This window comes from Piliocolobus tephrosceles, chromosome 13 (genome assembly GCF_002776525.5).
Source record: "Piliocolobus tephrosceles isolate RC106 chromosome 13, ASM277652v3, whole genome shotgun sequence".
In the NCBI taxonomy this organism is placed as follows: Eukaryota; Metazoa; Chordata; class Mammalia; order Primates; family Cercopithecidae; genus Piliocolobus; species Piliocolobus tephrosceles.
In genome coordinates this window covers 114,146,866-114,162,902 of record NC_045446.1, presented here as the reverse complement: position 1 = coordinate 114,162,902, position 16,037 = coordinate 114,146,866, and the positions used below count along the sequence as shown (strand labels likewise).

Genomic DNA, 16,037 nt, shown 5'->3' with positions numbered 1-16,037 from the left:
GTGCCCGCCCCTTCCGGGCCCGCGTCCGCTCCCGCAGCTGGGAAGGCGTGAGAGGTGGGGTTTTGAGCGTCCGTGGTATCGCCACTTCCTCTTCCTGCCCGGCTGAGGGGGCGGGAACGTGTGGGTACGCGCGGTTGCTAGGTAATACGCCATCTGAGGCGAGGTGGGAATGTAGTTGCTGGACCAGCGCCGAGACCTCCTAAATCCCTCCGGAAAGGCATGCGTTGGGCCTGTGATCTGGCAGACTGGGCGGGCCAGGAGTCCCAGCAGAGGGAACCACGGGAAAAGAATGAAAGAGGGAGGCGAGCCTGGCACGGCTTCCTGGAGAAACAAATTAAGCTAACAAATTTTTCGGATCCTCTGTGCAGCTCATTTTACAACGCTGTTTCGTACGTGTTATTGTATTTGGACATCATGGCCTCTTGAGTGGTCTCCCTCTCTGCTGCAAGCTCTGCTGTAATCCAGAGACACTTGACTATCTGTGTAGGATAATTTATTCATTCGGTTAACATACATTACTACGAGCTTTGTATATACCAGTGCTGTTCCAAGCACCGGAGATACGTAGCTATGAACGAAACAAATATCCCTGCTCAGGGAATTCACAATAGAGTGAGAGGAAATAAGCGAATAAACAATGAGGAAGTAAATGTCTGTGATGTGGAGTAAAAGCAAAGAAAGCGGATAAGGAGTGTAGCGGGCAGGGTGGGAATGGGAAGGATGAAATATTAGAATGTCCAGAGAAAGCTGCACTGCGATACTTTTCAGCAAAGACTTAAATGAGATAATAGAAGAGGCCACTGTGCTCTTCAGTGGAGACTTTATAAACATGTTCCAGATACAACAGCAAGTACAAACGCCCCAAGGTGGGAGCATTGGCTCGTTGAGAAAAAGTCAGGAGGATAGTGTGACTGGAGCAGAGGGAAAGGGGAAGAATGCTGAGACAGTAGGTCAAGCAGGCAGTCCAATCGAACATCGTCAGCCACCATAGGTATTGAGACGAGGAGTCACTGGAGCAAGGTTTGGAGCAAAGGAACACCATAATGTGACTTAAAATTAAAAAAAAAAAAATCCGAATGCTGTAGTGAGAATAGACTGTAAAGACCAATTAGGTGGCTATTGCAATAATTCGGATAAGGGATTATGATGTCTTGGATCAAGGAGGTAGTGGTGGAGATGATGATAAGTGGTTGAATTCTGTAGTTATTTGGGAGGCAAAACTTTCAGGATCTGTTGAAGGTTTGGATATGGATTGTGTGAGGGAGAAATGTCAAGGAAAACTAGGGGCTTCATCCTGAGCAGCTGTCAGAATGAAATTACTATTTACTGAAATAGTGAAGATGGTGGAAGGAGTAGATTTGGAAAGGGGAAGATCAGGAGTTCAGTTTGGGGCAGATTAAGTTTTATTTAATCAACATCCAAGAAGATAGTATGAGAAAAAGTGTCGGGAGCTGAGAAAAGAGTTCTGGGCTGCAAATACAAATTTAAGAGTTGTTAGCCTGTAGATTGAAAGCTGTGAGACTGGATGGCTCATCAAGGGGTTGAATAGAGACAGATGAAAGAATAAATCCTAAAACAGCCCCAGGGTATTTCAGTATTACAGAGGCTGAGAAAAAGAGGAGGAGAATGCTAAGAGATTGAGAAGGATTAATCAGTAAACCAAGGAAGAAAACCACAAGGGTGTGATACCTTGAAAGCCAGGTGAAAAAGAAATGTTCCATTGAGGACAGACCATCTGTGTTAAATCCTGCTGACAGATCAAATACGGTAAGGACTGAAAATTGACTATTGGATTTGACCATGTGGAAGTCATTGATAACTTTAAAAGAGCACTGTCTTTAGAGCAGTTGGAGAGCAAAAGCCTGATGGGCTAGGCAAGAAAGAGTAGGAGAAGGAATTGGAGACAGCAATTTTAGACAATTCTTTCCATGAATTTTGTTGTGAAGGGACACAGTGAAAGAGGTGGATGAACGTAGAGGTAGGATCATTGGATAGTTATTTAAGATCATAGCATATATTTTTTATTGATGGAAATTAACCAGTAGACAGGAGAAAACTAATGATGCAGGAGAGATATGAGAGAATTTGGGGATCTATAGTCATGTGTCACTTAAAGATGGGGATACATTTTGAGAAATGTTAGGTGATTTGTCTTTGTACAAACCTCATAGAGGAAATGGAACCTAGTGAACAAGTGGAGGGATTGGCCTTAGATAGCAGGAGGTACGGTTAATTATAATCATAGCAGAAAAGTTAGAATACCCAGGAAACTGATAATTAGGTAATGTGGTGGTAGGAGCTTATGGAAACTCTCTTCTGATTACTCTGTTTTCTCTGTAAAATAGTATTGTAGCCAACCTCCAAGGTGGCCCCTAATGATCCCCACCTTTGTGTAGTCCCCTCTCCCACATTGTACCTAGGTTGGTCTGCATGACCAACAGAATATGGCAGAAGGGGTGGTGTATTACTACAGAGGTTAGGTTATAAGAGACATGCTCACATGCACTTGCTTGCTCTCCCTCTCTCCTTTCCTCCCTCCTTCCCTCTCTCTCAGATCTCTTGCTCTGAGAGAAGCCATGTACATAATTAGCAGTTCTATAAAGAGGATCACATGGCAAGAAACTGAAACATTCTGACAGCAGCCCTGTGTGTGAACTTGGAAGTAGACCCTCCAGCCCTAATCAAGTCTTCAGAGACTGTGCTCTCAGCCAACAATTGACTGCAACCTCATAAGAGACCCTGAGCCAGACTGCCCAACCAGAAACTATGTGAGATAATGTTTGTTGTATTAAGATGCTAAATTTGAGGGTCATTTGTTATACAATGAGAAGTAGAAGGTAAGGGACAGTGAAAAGTTGGTAGAGTCAAGAAGTTGTAGGTCCCTGTGGTGGTCTAAGGTTTGTTAGAACAGGATACTTAAAAGAATGTGCTAAGATAAGAGGTGGTGGTCTGAGAGTAGGATGCTTGGAGCTGAGTGTATGGAGAGGCTGTGGTTATTGGTGCTGTCAAAGTCTATGGTATGACCAAAGGAGGGAAAGCTAAGGAAGGTTAAAGAACGAGATCACTGGAGAAGGGATAGAAACCGAGCACCAGAGCATTGATTGGATGATCCATGAGGATACTGAAATCACCAAAAAATATAACAAGAATGATGTTGGAGAGAGCCAGAAGCAACAATCTTGAAAAGGCTTGGAGGTTGGTGGATAAGTATAACTTGGAAACCCAAGCATGGTATAGTCTGGTGACATGAGATTCAAAGTTGTAGGTGAGGTTAAGAAAAAGGGAGGAGGTGGTTTAGCAATAGCACTGAGTAACTGCATAGCAAGAAGGAAACTCATCCCACCTCCACTCAGAGGGGCAAGGAACAAAAAACAGCTACTATTAGGTGAGTGCAAAAGTAATTGTGGTTTTTACATTGTTGGAATTTGCCATTTCGTGTTGGAATACATGCTTGAATAAATGTGGTTATGTTATACATCAGTTTAATGGGCATTTCTCACTTTTTTTTTGCTAATAACTTATTTCTTGCTGTTTATGTTTATTTTAGACTATGGAAATTATGTTAGACAAAAAACAAATGCAAGCAGTTTTCTTATTTGAGTTCAAAATGGGCTGTAAAGCAGCAGAGACAACTTGCAACATCAAGAATGCATTTGGCCCAGGAACTGCTAGCGAACATACAGTGCAGTGGTGGTTCAGGTTTTCCAAAGGATGGCCAGGCGTGGCAGCTCACACCTGCAATCCCAGCACTTTGGGAGGCCAAGGCATCCAGATCACTTGAGGTCAGGAGTTTGAGACCAGCTAGGCCAACATGGTGAAACCCCTTCTCTACTAAAAATACAAAAATTAGTTGGGCATGGTGGCACGTACCTATAATCCCAGCTACTCAGGAGGCTGAGGTGGGAGAATCGCTTGAACCTGGGAGGCAGAGGTTGCAGTGAGCAGAGATCATGCCACTGTACTCCAGTGACAGAACAAGACTCTGTCTCAATTTAAAAAGAAAGAAAGAAAGTTTTGCAAAGGAAATGAGAGCCTTGAAGATGATGAGCGTAGTGTCTGGCCATCGGAAGTTGACAGTGACTAATTGAGAGCAATCATTGAAGCTGATCCTCTCATAGCTACAGGAGAAGTTACCTAAGAACTCAGTGTTGACCATTCTATGGCCACTTGGCATTTGAAGCAAACTGGAAAGGTGAAAAAGTTCGATAAGTGAGTGCCTCATGAGCCAACCGAAAATCAAAAAATTATCATTTTGAAATGTTGTCTTCTCTTGTTCTACACAACAATGAACCATTTCTCCATTTGGATTGAGACGTGCTATGAAAAGTAGATTTTATACAAAGCTGACAACGTCCAGCTCAGTGGTTGGACCCAGAAGAAGCTCCACAGCACTTCCCAGAGCACCAAAAACAAGTCATGGTCACCGTTTGGTGGTCTGCGGCCAGTCTGATCCACTGTGGCTTTCTGAATCCTGGTGAAACCATTACATCTGAGAAGTATGCTTAGCAAATCAATGAGCCACTGAAAAGTGCAACACCTGCAGCTGACAGTGGTCAACAGAAAGGACCCAGTTCTTCTCCACAACAACAACAATGCATGACTACTTGTCGCACAACCAACCCTTCAAAAGTTGAACAAATTGGTCTATGAAGTTTTGCCTCATCCGCCATATTCATCTGACCTGTGTGGCCAAACCAACTACCACTTCTTCAAGCATCTCAACAACTTTTTGCAGGGAAAACACTTCTACAACCAGCAGGATGCAGAAAATGCTTTTTAAGAGTTCAGCGAATCCCAAAGCACAGCTTCTTACACTACAGGAATAAACGAACTTATTTCTCATTGGCAAAAAGGTATTGATTGTAATGGTTCTATTTTGATTAATAAAAATGTGTTTGAGCCTAGTTATAATCACTTAAAATTCATGGTCCAAGACTGCAATTAGTTTTTTTTTTTTTTTAAATTATACTTCAAGTTCTGGGATACACGTGCAGAACATGCAGGTTTGTTACATAGGTATACACGTGCCACAGCGGTTTGCTGCAACCATCAACCCATCATCAGTCTATTTTGTTAATCTTTTCAAAAAACAAGCTCCTGTATTCATGGATTTTTTGAAGGGTTTTTCGTGTCTCTATCCCCTTCGGTTCGGCTCTGATCTTAGTTATTTCTTGTCTTCTGCTATTTGCTCTTGCTTCTCTAGCTCTTTTCATTGTGATGTTAGGGTGTCGATTTTACATCTTTCCTGCTTTCTCCTGTGGGCATTTAAGTGCTATAAATTTCCCTCTAAACACTGCTTTAGCTGTGTCCCAGAGATTCTGGTACATTGTGTCTTTGTTCTCATTGGTTTCAAATAACTTATTTCTCTCTTAATTTCATTATTTACCCAGTAGTCATTCAGGAGCAGGTTGTTCAGTTTCCATGTAGTTGTGTGGTTTTGAGTGAATTTCTTAATCCTGAGTTCTAATTTGATTGCACTGTGGTCTGAAAGACTGTTATAATGTCTGTTCTTTTGCATTTGCTGAGGAGTGTTTCACTACCAATTATGTGGTCAGTTTTAGAATAAGTGCAATGTGGTGCTAAGAAGAAGGCGTATTCTGTTGATTTGGGGTGGAGAGTTCTGTAGATATCTGTTAAGTGTGCCTGATCCAGAGCTGAGTTAAAGTCCTGAATATCCTTGTTAATTTTCTGTCTCATTGATCTAATATTGATAGTGGAGTGTTAAAGTCTCCCGACTATTATTGTGTGGGAGTCTAAGTCTCTTTGTAGGTCTCTAAGAACTTGCTTTATGAATCTAGGTGCTCCTGTATTGGGTGCATATATATTTAGGATAGTTAGCTCTTTTTGGTGCATTGATCCCTTTACCATTATGTAATACCCTTGTCTCTTTTGATCTTTGTTGGTTTAAAATCTATTTTATCAGAGACTAGGATTGTAACTCCTGCTTTTTTTTTTTTTTTGCTTTACCATTTGCTTGGTAAATATTCTCCTGTTCCTTTATTTTGAGCCTATGTGTGTCTTTGCAAATGAGATGGGTCTCCTTAGTACAGCACACTGATGGGTCTTGACTCTCTATCCAATTTGCCAGTCTGTGTCTTTCAATTGGGGCATTTAGCCCATTTACATTTAAGGTTGATATTGTTATGTGTGAATTTGATCCTGTCATTATGATGCTAGCTGGTTATTTTGCCCGTTAGTTGATGCAGTTTCTTCATAGTGTTTATGGTGTTTACATTTTGGTATGTTTTTGCAGTGGCTGGTACCAAAACCCCAATTACTTTTGCACCAACCTAATACTTGAGAAGGCAACAGAGAGGTTGAATTGCACACCTCCATACACAGACACATACATGCACACCAACACTTGGGAAGAAGTGTTGTTAGGTATCTCCTTGCTTTCTTCAACTCTCCACCTCAAGGTCTGTGCCTCCCACTAGCAACTGGGCCAGTGGTTTCATAATAATCTACATTCTTCTTTTTTGAGACAGAGTTTTGCTCTGTCACCCAGGCTGGAGTGCAGTGGCACGATCTTGGCTCACTGCAACCTCCACCTTCTGAGTTCAAGCGATTCTTCTGCCTCAGCCTCTCCAGTAGCTGGGATTACAGGCACCCGCCACCATGCCCAGCTAATTTTTGTATTTTTAGTAGAGACGGGGTTTCACCACGTTGGCCAGGCTGGTCTTGAACTCCTGACCTCCGGTGATCTGCCTATCTCGGCCTCCCAAAGTGCTGGGATTACAACTGTGAGCCACCACACCCAGTCAATAATCTACATTCTTGGTATGTCCAGAGAATTCACATCTAAGGCCCTGTTCCCCTTTTCTGACCTCTTCAGGAACACTTATATTGTATATAACCAGTGTTGGTTTCTCATCAAGGAAACTGTTTGCTTCGAAATATCTATCTTCCTCAGGAACTTAAAAGGATGCTGCTGGCACCAAAGTGTTGAGGCCCTGCTCCAGAGCACTCCTCATCAGAGTTGGATATAATCCCTTTTCTGTGTCTGGGGGATCCCTGGACATGTCTGCACAAAGCCCCGAGTCATTGGGTCCTTGGCAGCGGTCCACCCCATACAGAACTGATTGTTTCATGAGCATGAGGGAGCAATTTGCATTTTTGGTCACTACTTTCCTATTTGTTGCTGGCTGACCCACACCTGTAACACGTTAGAAAACTTGGTCACGTGTCAGTTCTCAGGGCATAGCCTGAGGAGAACATCTATAGAAGTGAGAAACCTGCCTATCTCTACTCTCAGGGGAACTGGATTTTGGGGAATGAAGCCTCAGGCAGCTGAGTCATGCCCACTTTCAGCCCCTCTCCCAAGTTTCAGCAGGGTGTTCAAGGGCTAACTGATATTCTGAGCCATTTCCTGAAAATGAACCATAGCACTGTCCTTTTTCTTCCTCCTCCTTATTCACCTCTCAAAATAACCTTTTTAACTAGGATAACTAGAGGAGTCCTTCTGCTTGCCTGTGCAGACCAGGTCTCTGCAGTAGCATTTCACTGTAAATGGCACCAATAGCAGATTGCTCCAGTTAAGCCCAGTTTTCTCAACAGCATCTGCTGTATACTTTTTGCAAAAGATTCTCTAATTTTACTACGGATGCAGAAGTCTTTTTCTCTTTACTCTTGGGTGTGTGATTAAAAGAAAATTAACAGGGATTTCAGCATCTCTCTATATTGCCAAATATTCATCTAGGATAGTTGACAGATGCACTATCCAGATCTTCCAAGGAAGGGTTTGTTGGCTGTCTGCTCCCTCTGCGACAGAGCAAGACTCTATCTTAGAAATAAATAAATACATAAATATATAAAGTCCTTCTTTCTATTCCCTGTTGACACTGTTGAGCCTCTGAATTACCTCAATGCTACCCCATCTCTAGTCTTTCTAAATACATGAGCCAATAAAGTTATTTATTATTAATGCCAATTTGCATTAGGTTTTACATGATTCGTAACGTAGACCATAGACGAGCTCTGAGATGAGTCCACTGGTAAATATTGGAGACTAAAAGAGACAAACAGAATGAATCAGAGCTACCTACAAAAACTGGTTCCTGGAGTGGCCTCAAAACTGAGCCCTCCAATTCCAGATCCAGGTCTTATGTATTCATGCAATATGCCCCTCGTCTGATGGTACTTCACTGGGATATCTATTCTTTAAAGCCAAAGAAGCTTGACTAAGGTAGGAGACTTTTCCTTTTTTTGTTTTTTGAGACAAATTCTCTGTCGCCCAGGCTGGAGTGCAGTGATGCAACCTTGACTCACTGCAACCTCTGCCTCCAAGTTCAAGAGATTCTCCTGCCTCAGCCTCCCAAGTAGCTGAGATTACAGGCGTGTGCCACCACACCCAGCTAATTTTTTGTGTTAAGTAGATCAGGGTTTCGCCATGTTGGTCAGGAGAGACTTTTCCTTTGAAGCTAGTTTTAGCCAACATTATTTTATCTATCCTTGTTTACTTACATTATTCACTCTATGCTTGACTTTTTAAAAAAAAAAAATCTCTTGAAGTATAAAAATTCAAATCATTAAAGATACTTTAAAAATAGGTTGCAGGGCCGGGCATGGTGGCTTACGCCTGTAATCCCAGCACTTTGGGAGGTCGAGGCGGGCGGGTCACAAGGTCGGGAGATTGAGATCATCCTGGCTAACATAGTGAAACCCCGTCTCTACTAAAAATACAAAAAATTAGCTGGGCATGGTGGCGGGCGCCTGTAGACCCAGCTACTAGGGAGGCTGAGGCAGGAGAATGGCGTGAACCCGGAGGCGGAGCTTGCAGTGAGCCGAGACTGCGCTACTGCACTCCAGAGTGAGATTCCGTGTCAAAAAAAAAAAATAGCTTGCCAGCTCTAAAAGCAGTTTTTGAAAAGGAATTTTTAAAATGTAACCCCTAAAAGGTGTAAGACATGAGGCCTTAAAAGAGAAAATAAGAGGAAAACGTTCTGGAGAAGATAGTGTGATGGCTGCACAGCAATGTGAAAGTACTAAATCCCACTGAAATGTATACCTTAAAAAGTTAAAATGATAAACTGTATATTTTGTATATTTTACCACAATAAAAATAAATGAAATAGAATTTTATTTTTTAAAAAAAGCAGTAAGGCTCTCTAGATAACTATTTGGAGAAAGCCAAGTTATTCATTTGTGTGTGTTCTGCTGTAATGGTTTAAATTATCTACTATTAAGAGTCACATTTTCTATATCCCAAATCTTTGGGGATAGCATATTACAGTGGGGAAAGGGGTTTTAAAGACAAACTTGGGCTTATGTTCCAGTTCTGCAATTTACTGTCTGTGGTCAAGTCACATTATCTGAGTCTTTATTTCTAGATATGTAACATATTATGTAATAATAATTGACCCTTCAGGGTTTGTTTGTGTTTTGTGAGAAGTAACATTACATATGTAAAATATATCATACATAATAGACTTTCAGTAAATGCTTGCTAATATATCTTTTAGGAAGCAAGATAGAAGTCATAAAACCTTAGAAGATTTTGATTTGTCTTCCCAGCATCTCTTCTCCTACTTTTTCTAGCAATGGCCCCACCTGTGACTGTGGGGTTAAGTACATGGCCCAGCCTGGGATAGTGTTCTAGTCTCCTTGCTACAGTGATTGATCCAGAGCTGTGCATATGACCTAAGCCACAGCCCTTTGCCAAGATTATTTTTTAACTAGCTCCATCAAGAGTCTTCTTCTCCTGCCTGCATGACAAGCTGCACTGTCCAATATGTTAACCACTAGATACGTGTGTTAAGTTTAATTACAATTAAATGAAATTTATAATGTATTTCCTCAGTCCACTAGCCACATGGGCTAATTAATGGCTACTATATTTGGCAGTACAGATACAGCATACTGCCTTATTTCCAATTATTCCTGCTCCCTGAAAAATTTTCTTACATAATGCAAGAAATTCTTCTCTGTTTGTTTCAGATAGCTCCAGTTGAACTTCAGGCACTTACAACCAGATGATCTTGACAAATCACATTCCTTAGTTTGCCGGACAACAAACCAGATGCAGAATCTTGGAGGCCTGACTTTGGCAAGAATCTTTAAACTATACAAAGCCAAATCCTGTAAGTACTGCAACAAGGGGAAAAATTGGGGGCTGTCTTCAAGCCACCTCTGCTAACAACTTAGCTAGGGCCTTCTTTGAAGAAATGTGGTTCCTCCCCATGTTGAATCCTATGTATCACAAATCTATCTTCTTAGTGTCCCTGGCCTAACCAGTGCGGGCTCTGTTTCCCTTGCTAAGCTTTGTTTTTTACAGTCCTGTCACCTGCCTGATCCCTTTTCTCACATCTTGTTTCAGAACTCTCCTTTCCCTACTTACTTTTTACTTCTGGGCCTGGCTGAAGGCAACCTCTTTCAGGGGTACAGCATTATGAACACTAGACAGGAAGCACAGTTAAGTCTAGGCTGTGCCAACTTGTAAAATGTGTGACTTGGAGCAGGTTATTTAACCTCTCTAAGCTTCATGATTCTCCTGGAAAAAATGAAGGAAAAAAAAAATCCCACTGCACAGCGTTGTTAGAAGGTTAAATAAAATAATACTCTAAAAGATAATTTGTAAAGAGCAATGCAAATATTTTATCAATTATACTTGCTTATAGATGTAGGCACAGCCTTCCCAGCTATAATATATTTCAGCTCCTAGACAGGGATCCAGGGATCGTGTCGTCTATTACTTTTGAATGTGCCGCCTTCCTCCTCTTCCATATCCCACCACTCTTACTAATGTTTGGAACATAGAGTGTTCTTCACACAGTAGGCAATTATCAGATGCTAGCCAGCTGATTCCCATTTCTGAGGCCCCCTCTTTGGTAGGAGGGTGAACAACCACAGAGGGTGGCGAATCCTTCCCCTGACACGGTTGGTGGGTCGACACCATCTGAGGATCTCGGAGAAGAGAAACAATGAAGCCTTTCATGAGTTGGGGTGTAATTTGTGGCTTCCCCATGATTTTTCAACCTGTTTGTATTTGAGCACTGAAGTTTTACAAGAACAGAACTCCAGAGACGTTCTCCAGAATGTCCTTGCTGCATCTTAAGTAGGTCAGCAAAAGCTGGATCTTTCCAGCCCTGTAATGCCAATTAATTTCTCCTCTTTGTTCCTCTGGAGAGTGGCTGAATAGAGCACGTTTAGCAACCATGGACACAAGCCTGAGTCCCTCTCAGTTTCTGAGGGGGCCGGAATTCTATTCAAAAATCAAATATTTACTCTCAGTATAAAAGACTTTGATATTCTCCTGTTTTCAGTAGAGAAATGGGAGCATCTCCTTGCTGCCCTTCCAAAATTTACCCAGGACCCCATGCCACCCCCGGGATCATGTATTTCTCCCAACAAACTCCACATCTTGTGGAGACACCATATCTCTGCAGAACCCTTTTCATCTGAGTAACTCTTCGTGTTTACAGAAATCTGCAGCCAGCAAAACCAATGTTCAGGATGAAGGTGCTTTTGACTCCATTTCTACTTTCTATTTGATGTTTTTCAGAGGCCCCCAGAATAGGACCACCTAGGAGAACTTTAGAAAGAAAACGAATAGAAAAAAAAGGTTCTTGGAGGGGGGCCATTCCTCACTGTCCAGGCATACAGAAAGCTTGTTTTGTTCTGAAGGGAGCTGGCTAATCTGTCTCTTATTCAGAGGTTGCTGTAGGAGCTGGGGCCTGCCTCCTCTCAACACAAAGCCTCATACAAACTCGTTGTTTCCCAGGCAATGTGCTGCAGCTCTACAAATTCTCTGACTGGTGTTTGCCTCCTGAGTCTTCTGTCCTTTAGGAGAAATCAAACTTATGGTAGAGACAACACCAGTACCATTTGCAGATAGATTTATACAACAAAAAATAAAAATGAAAATACCTTCATCACTAAGCCAGGTGCGGTGGCTCACACCTGTAATTCCAGCACTTTGGGAGGCCCAGGTGGGTGGATCACGAGGTCAGGAGTTCAAGACCAGCCTGGCCAAGATGGTGAAACCCCATCTCTACTAAAAATATGAAAAAATTGGCCAGGCGTGGTGGTGGGCACCTGTAGTCCCGGCTACTCAGGAGGCTGAGGCAGATAAGTGCTCGAACCCGGGAGGTGGAGGCTGCAGTGAGCAGAGATCATGCCACTGCATCCATTCCAGCCTGGGTGACAGAGCAAGACTCTATCTCAAAAAAAAGAAGAAAAAGAAAAAGAAAATACCTTCACCAATACCAGCAGGTCCAAGGAGTGGGGAGAGAGGGCTGATTCATATCCAGAGCTTAGTCAGGGAGTAGGTCCTGGACGGTAAAAGCTTATACCAGGAGGAGGACTTCCTACTGGTGCATTAGGGGTTGGTCAAAAGCCTAAGCTTTTTTGGTGATCAGTCTGGGATCTAATCCAAATTCTGCCATGTAACAGCTATGTGACCTCAACAAGCTGCTGACCTCTCAGAAGTTTGTTTTCTTGTTTGTAAGATAAGGTTGGAAGAAATAAATAAGCAAATATATATGTGTGTGTGTGTGTGTGTGTGTGTGTATAGTGGTTAACAGTGTCAAATGCAGAGTAGCACTCTCTCTGTCTCTCTCACACACACACACACACACACACACACACAGAGAGAGAGAGAGAAAGAGAAAAAGAGAGAGATAAAAACAGAACAGGGAGGTAAGAAGCCTCAGAAATTAACCTCTCCTTACCCCTCAGAAGCAGCCCCTTAGCTCATATCTGATGGCAGTTGGTGGATAAATACCCCAGCTCCCTATCCCCTAGGAGGCATATTCTTTACTACCACGCAGGGCTCCCAGGAATAAGCTCTAGCTGCCCACAATAGTGATTTGCTTTATATGCAGCCTTTACTGGCTTCCTTTCCTTCCAGTTTCATTCCCCCAATATATTACCTGGTTCTGCTGTAATTACCTTTTGGATAAACTATTTGACTTCTTGACTTAGGATTTGCCTGTGAGGAAACCCAAATTAAGATACCAATATTTCTTCAAATTTTTGAAGGCCTAGGTTTTCAAGACCATCCCTGACTCCATTCTCCTGCTTCACCTGAATTAGTCACTTTAGAACTCATTTCACAGTTCTACATATGCCGTCCTTTTTCCATACCATGTTGTGCCAAACCTAGAACTCAGTCCTCTTTGTCAGTATAAATGCACACATGCTAATTGTATTCATTTTCTATGCTACATAACAAATACTGCACATTTAGCAGCTTAAAACAGCATACATGAATTATTATTATTTGAGACAGGTTCTGGCTCTGTCACCCAGGCTGGAGTATAGTGGTACAATCTCAGCTCACTGGAGCCTCAACCTCCTGGGCTCAAAGGATCCTCTCACCTCAGCCTCCAGAGTCACTGGGCACACACCATCATGCCCAGCTAATTTTTTGTATTTTTTGTGGAGACAGGGTTTTGCACGTTACCCAGGCTGGTCTCCAACTCCTGGGCTCCAGCCATCTACCCGCCTCAGCCTCTCAAAGTGCTGGGATTACAGGCATGAACCACCATGCCTGGCAGAATACATTTATTTTCTTACAGTTTCTCTGGGTCAGGAGTTCATGCACAGCTTAGGTAGGTCTGTTGCTCAGGGTCTCTCACCAGACTTCAATTAGGTGTCAGCTGTCCAAGTTCCTTTCTGAAGCCTGGCAGTGGGGGGCCTCTTCCAAGCTCATATGGCTGTGGAAGAATTCAGTTCCTTGTGGTTGTAGCACTGAGGTTCCTTTTTTTGTTTTGTTTTTTGTTTTTTTCCTTTGCTGGCTGTTGACTGACAGTTGCTCTCAGCTCCTAGAGGAGGCCAGCAGTTCCTTGCCACAGGGGCCTCTCAGCCATGGTAGTACACTAGTCAATCTCTCTCTGTCTATGTCTTCCATGGTTTATGTCTTCCATGTTGTAACCTAATCAAGAGAGTGCCTATCCCATCACCTTTGCCATATTTTATTAGCTAGAAGCACACATACATACTGCATTTGAGTGTAGTAAAGTTTTGAAGAAGAAGTTTTCTTCAAGTTGAAGTTTTGAAGAAGACAAAGGAGAGGAGGTATACCGTGTAACAATGCAAGCTGCTCTTAAATTTTCTTCAATTCCCCACCATCCCCTCTTCCTGTCTTCATCTCTCTTCTCTTTGTACTTTCCTTTCCCCCAAATTCCTCTTTATTTCTGACAAGGAGCAATTTATCTTTGTGTTCCTTGACTCTTAATGCTCAAGGTCTTACCTTCTACTTCATGTGGCATATCAAGGTAACTTTCTCGCTAAAGAAAATTTCCTCACTCACAGGAGTTTTGGTGCCATTAGTTGGAAGGCTTTTTCTCATTCTGCTACCAATAATGATTCAGGATTTAGTGGAGGAGACAGATATGACTCAATTAATAGCAGGAAGTGAATGAAGGGGAGGAGGAGGCATGCTAAACATAAAAGTCACCACTGATGGGATATTATTAGTAAGCATGATTTCTAAACCTCTCTTGTAGTATTACCATTATTCTCTGGAGACAGAGGAACAGGCCAGGTGGGTGGGGACACTCTTACTTCTAATAGTAGAATTACTGAAAATGGTACTTCTTCACATGTCATTCATGTGTGTGTGATTTTTTCTTGCCTTTACTATTAAGGAATTTTTAAATGATTTTTGCTTGTTCATTTGTTTTTAAGTAATATTGGGAGTCCAGGGTCCATCAGTAGATAGCCATTTACCTTTGGGCAAATTACTTAACCCCACTACTCCTTGGTTTCCTCATCTGAAAAAATGGAGAAGTGAGACAAGGTTATCGTTAAGTGTCTCTTGCTGCACAGCGAGTCCGCTGCTCTGTGACTGTTACAAGACCTTCAGTTCTCGGAAGATAGAGTTCAGTTTTACAATTTCTTAGCCTCCTTTTTTGTCTGTTTATTTGGTGTTTTGGCCTCCTCTCACAGAGGTTTGCAACAGATGGTGATTCGGTTAAAATCACTAGCTTCCTCCTTCCTCCCATTCTAGAGACAGATACTTCTGAGTTTCTGCTGGTGGATGCATTTGTGTTGAGGTGCTCCATCTTGAGCTGCAGGGGCTCTGTCTGGGCGCTCAGTGCAGAGGTGTGAGGACCAGCAGCCAGGGCTGCCGCTGTTGCAGGGGAGAGAAGTCCAGATTCCAGAGCCCCAGAGGGGTTTCCAAATAAGGAGTATTCTGAAGCAACTGTGTGCAGCGAAGGGGCCAAGAGAACTGGGCTACGCTGCTCAGAAGAGGACAGTGCCCTCAGAAATGAATCTGTCAGAGTGCTCAGGAAAGGCAGGTCCGTGGGCCTTGGCTGAGCAAGGGATGACTGCCTTCAGTCAAGCAGTTTGTCGACACCATTGTTGGAGCAGCCTCGTTATGCAGAGCTCAGAATTGGGCCCCATGGGGAGACCCAGAGGAATGAAGAATTACGTTCCCTGCTCCAGAAAGACTTGCAGGCTCATGAGGAAATGGCCACAATAACCACACTTTCTGATCCAGAAATTGGACATGTGGACTAACAAATATAAATATATTTTTGACATTAAAGAAATGTGACATTAATAGTCAGAATATCCCTTAAAAAAATAAAACAGCCAGCATCATCAACAATTACATGAGACAGACACACCCAGAGGAAAAACTCAAAGAACACAAGGAAGGATAACATAAGGCGAGCCAAGACAGCTGAGATAAACACTCTGCGTCATGTGTGAGGCTGTTATTTATGTTTCTGTAAGTCAATTGCCTATTGGATCAGTGTCCCCACGCAAAGTGAGCCCCGGTTATTTCTGGGAATTCCCAAGGGGTGCTTCATATGTGTCCACAAACTGTAGCCTCACTCCTTTGCTCATCCCCCCCAACCCCCAGTTGTCCAGCTGCTTGAGAAGCCCCTCTAAAGGAACTAAGGCAAGGGCTTATCCATTCAATATTTGGCAACTGCCTGTTGAGCACCTACTATGTGCCTGCCCTGTATTCGGTACTATGGACAGAGAGACAAATAAGACAGCTCTTAAATCAAAGAACTCTTTGTTAGGAGAGAAAGGCACATAAGTAGATGATTATAAGTTTCTAAAGGCCTACTCATTCACTG

At 42.7% G+C, this 16,037-nt stretch overlaps 1 protein-coding gene across 1 annotated transcript in view; it reads left to right on the top strand.

Annotated features, from left to right (window-relative positions):
• Positions 1-3,932: 3,932 nt before the first annotated feature.
• HEPACAM (hepatic and glial cell adhesion molecule) overlaps positions 3,933-16,037 on the top strand; it is a 31,047-nt gene continuing 18,942 nt past the window's right edge. The window contains exons 1-2 of the mRNA XM_023208546.3: positions 3,933-4,853; positions 9,937-10,079. Of these exons, the coding sequence (XP_023064314.1) occupies positions 10,019-10,079 (61 nt within the window). The 5' untranslated portion in view covers positions 3,933-4,853; positions 9,937-10,018. The remainder of the gene's footprint in view (positions 4,854-9,936; positions 10,080-16,037) is intronic.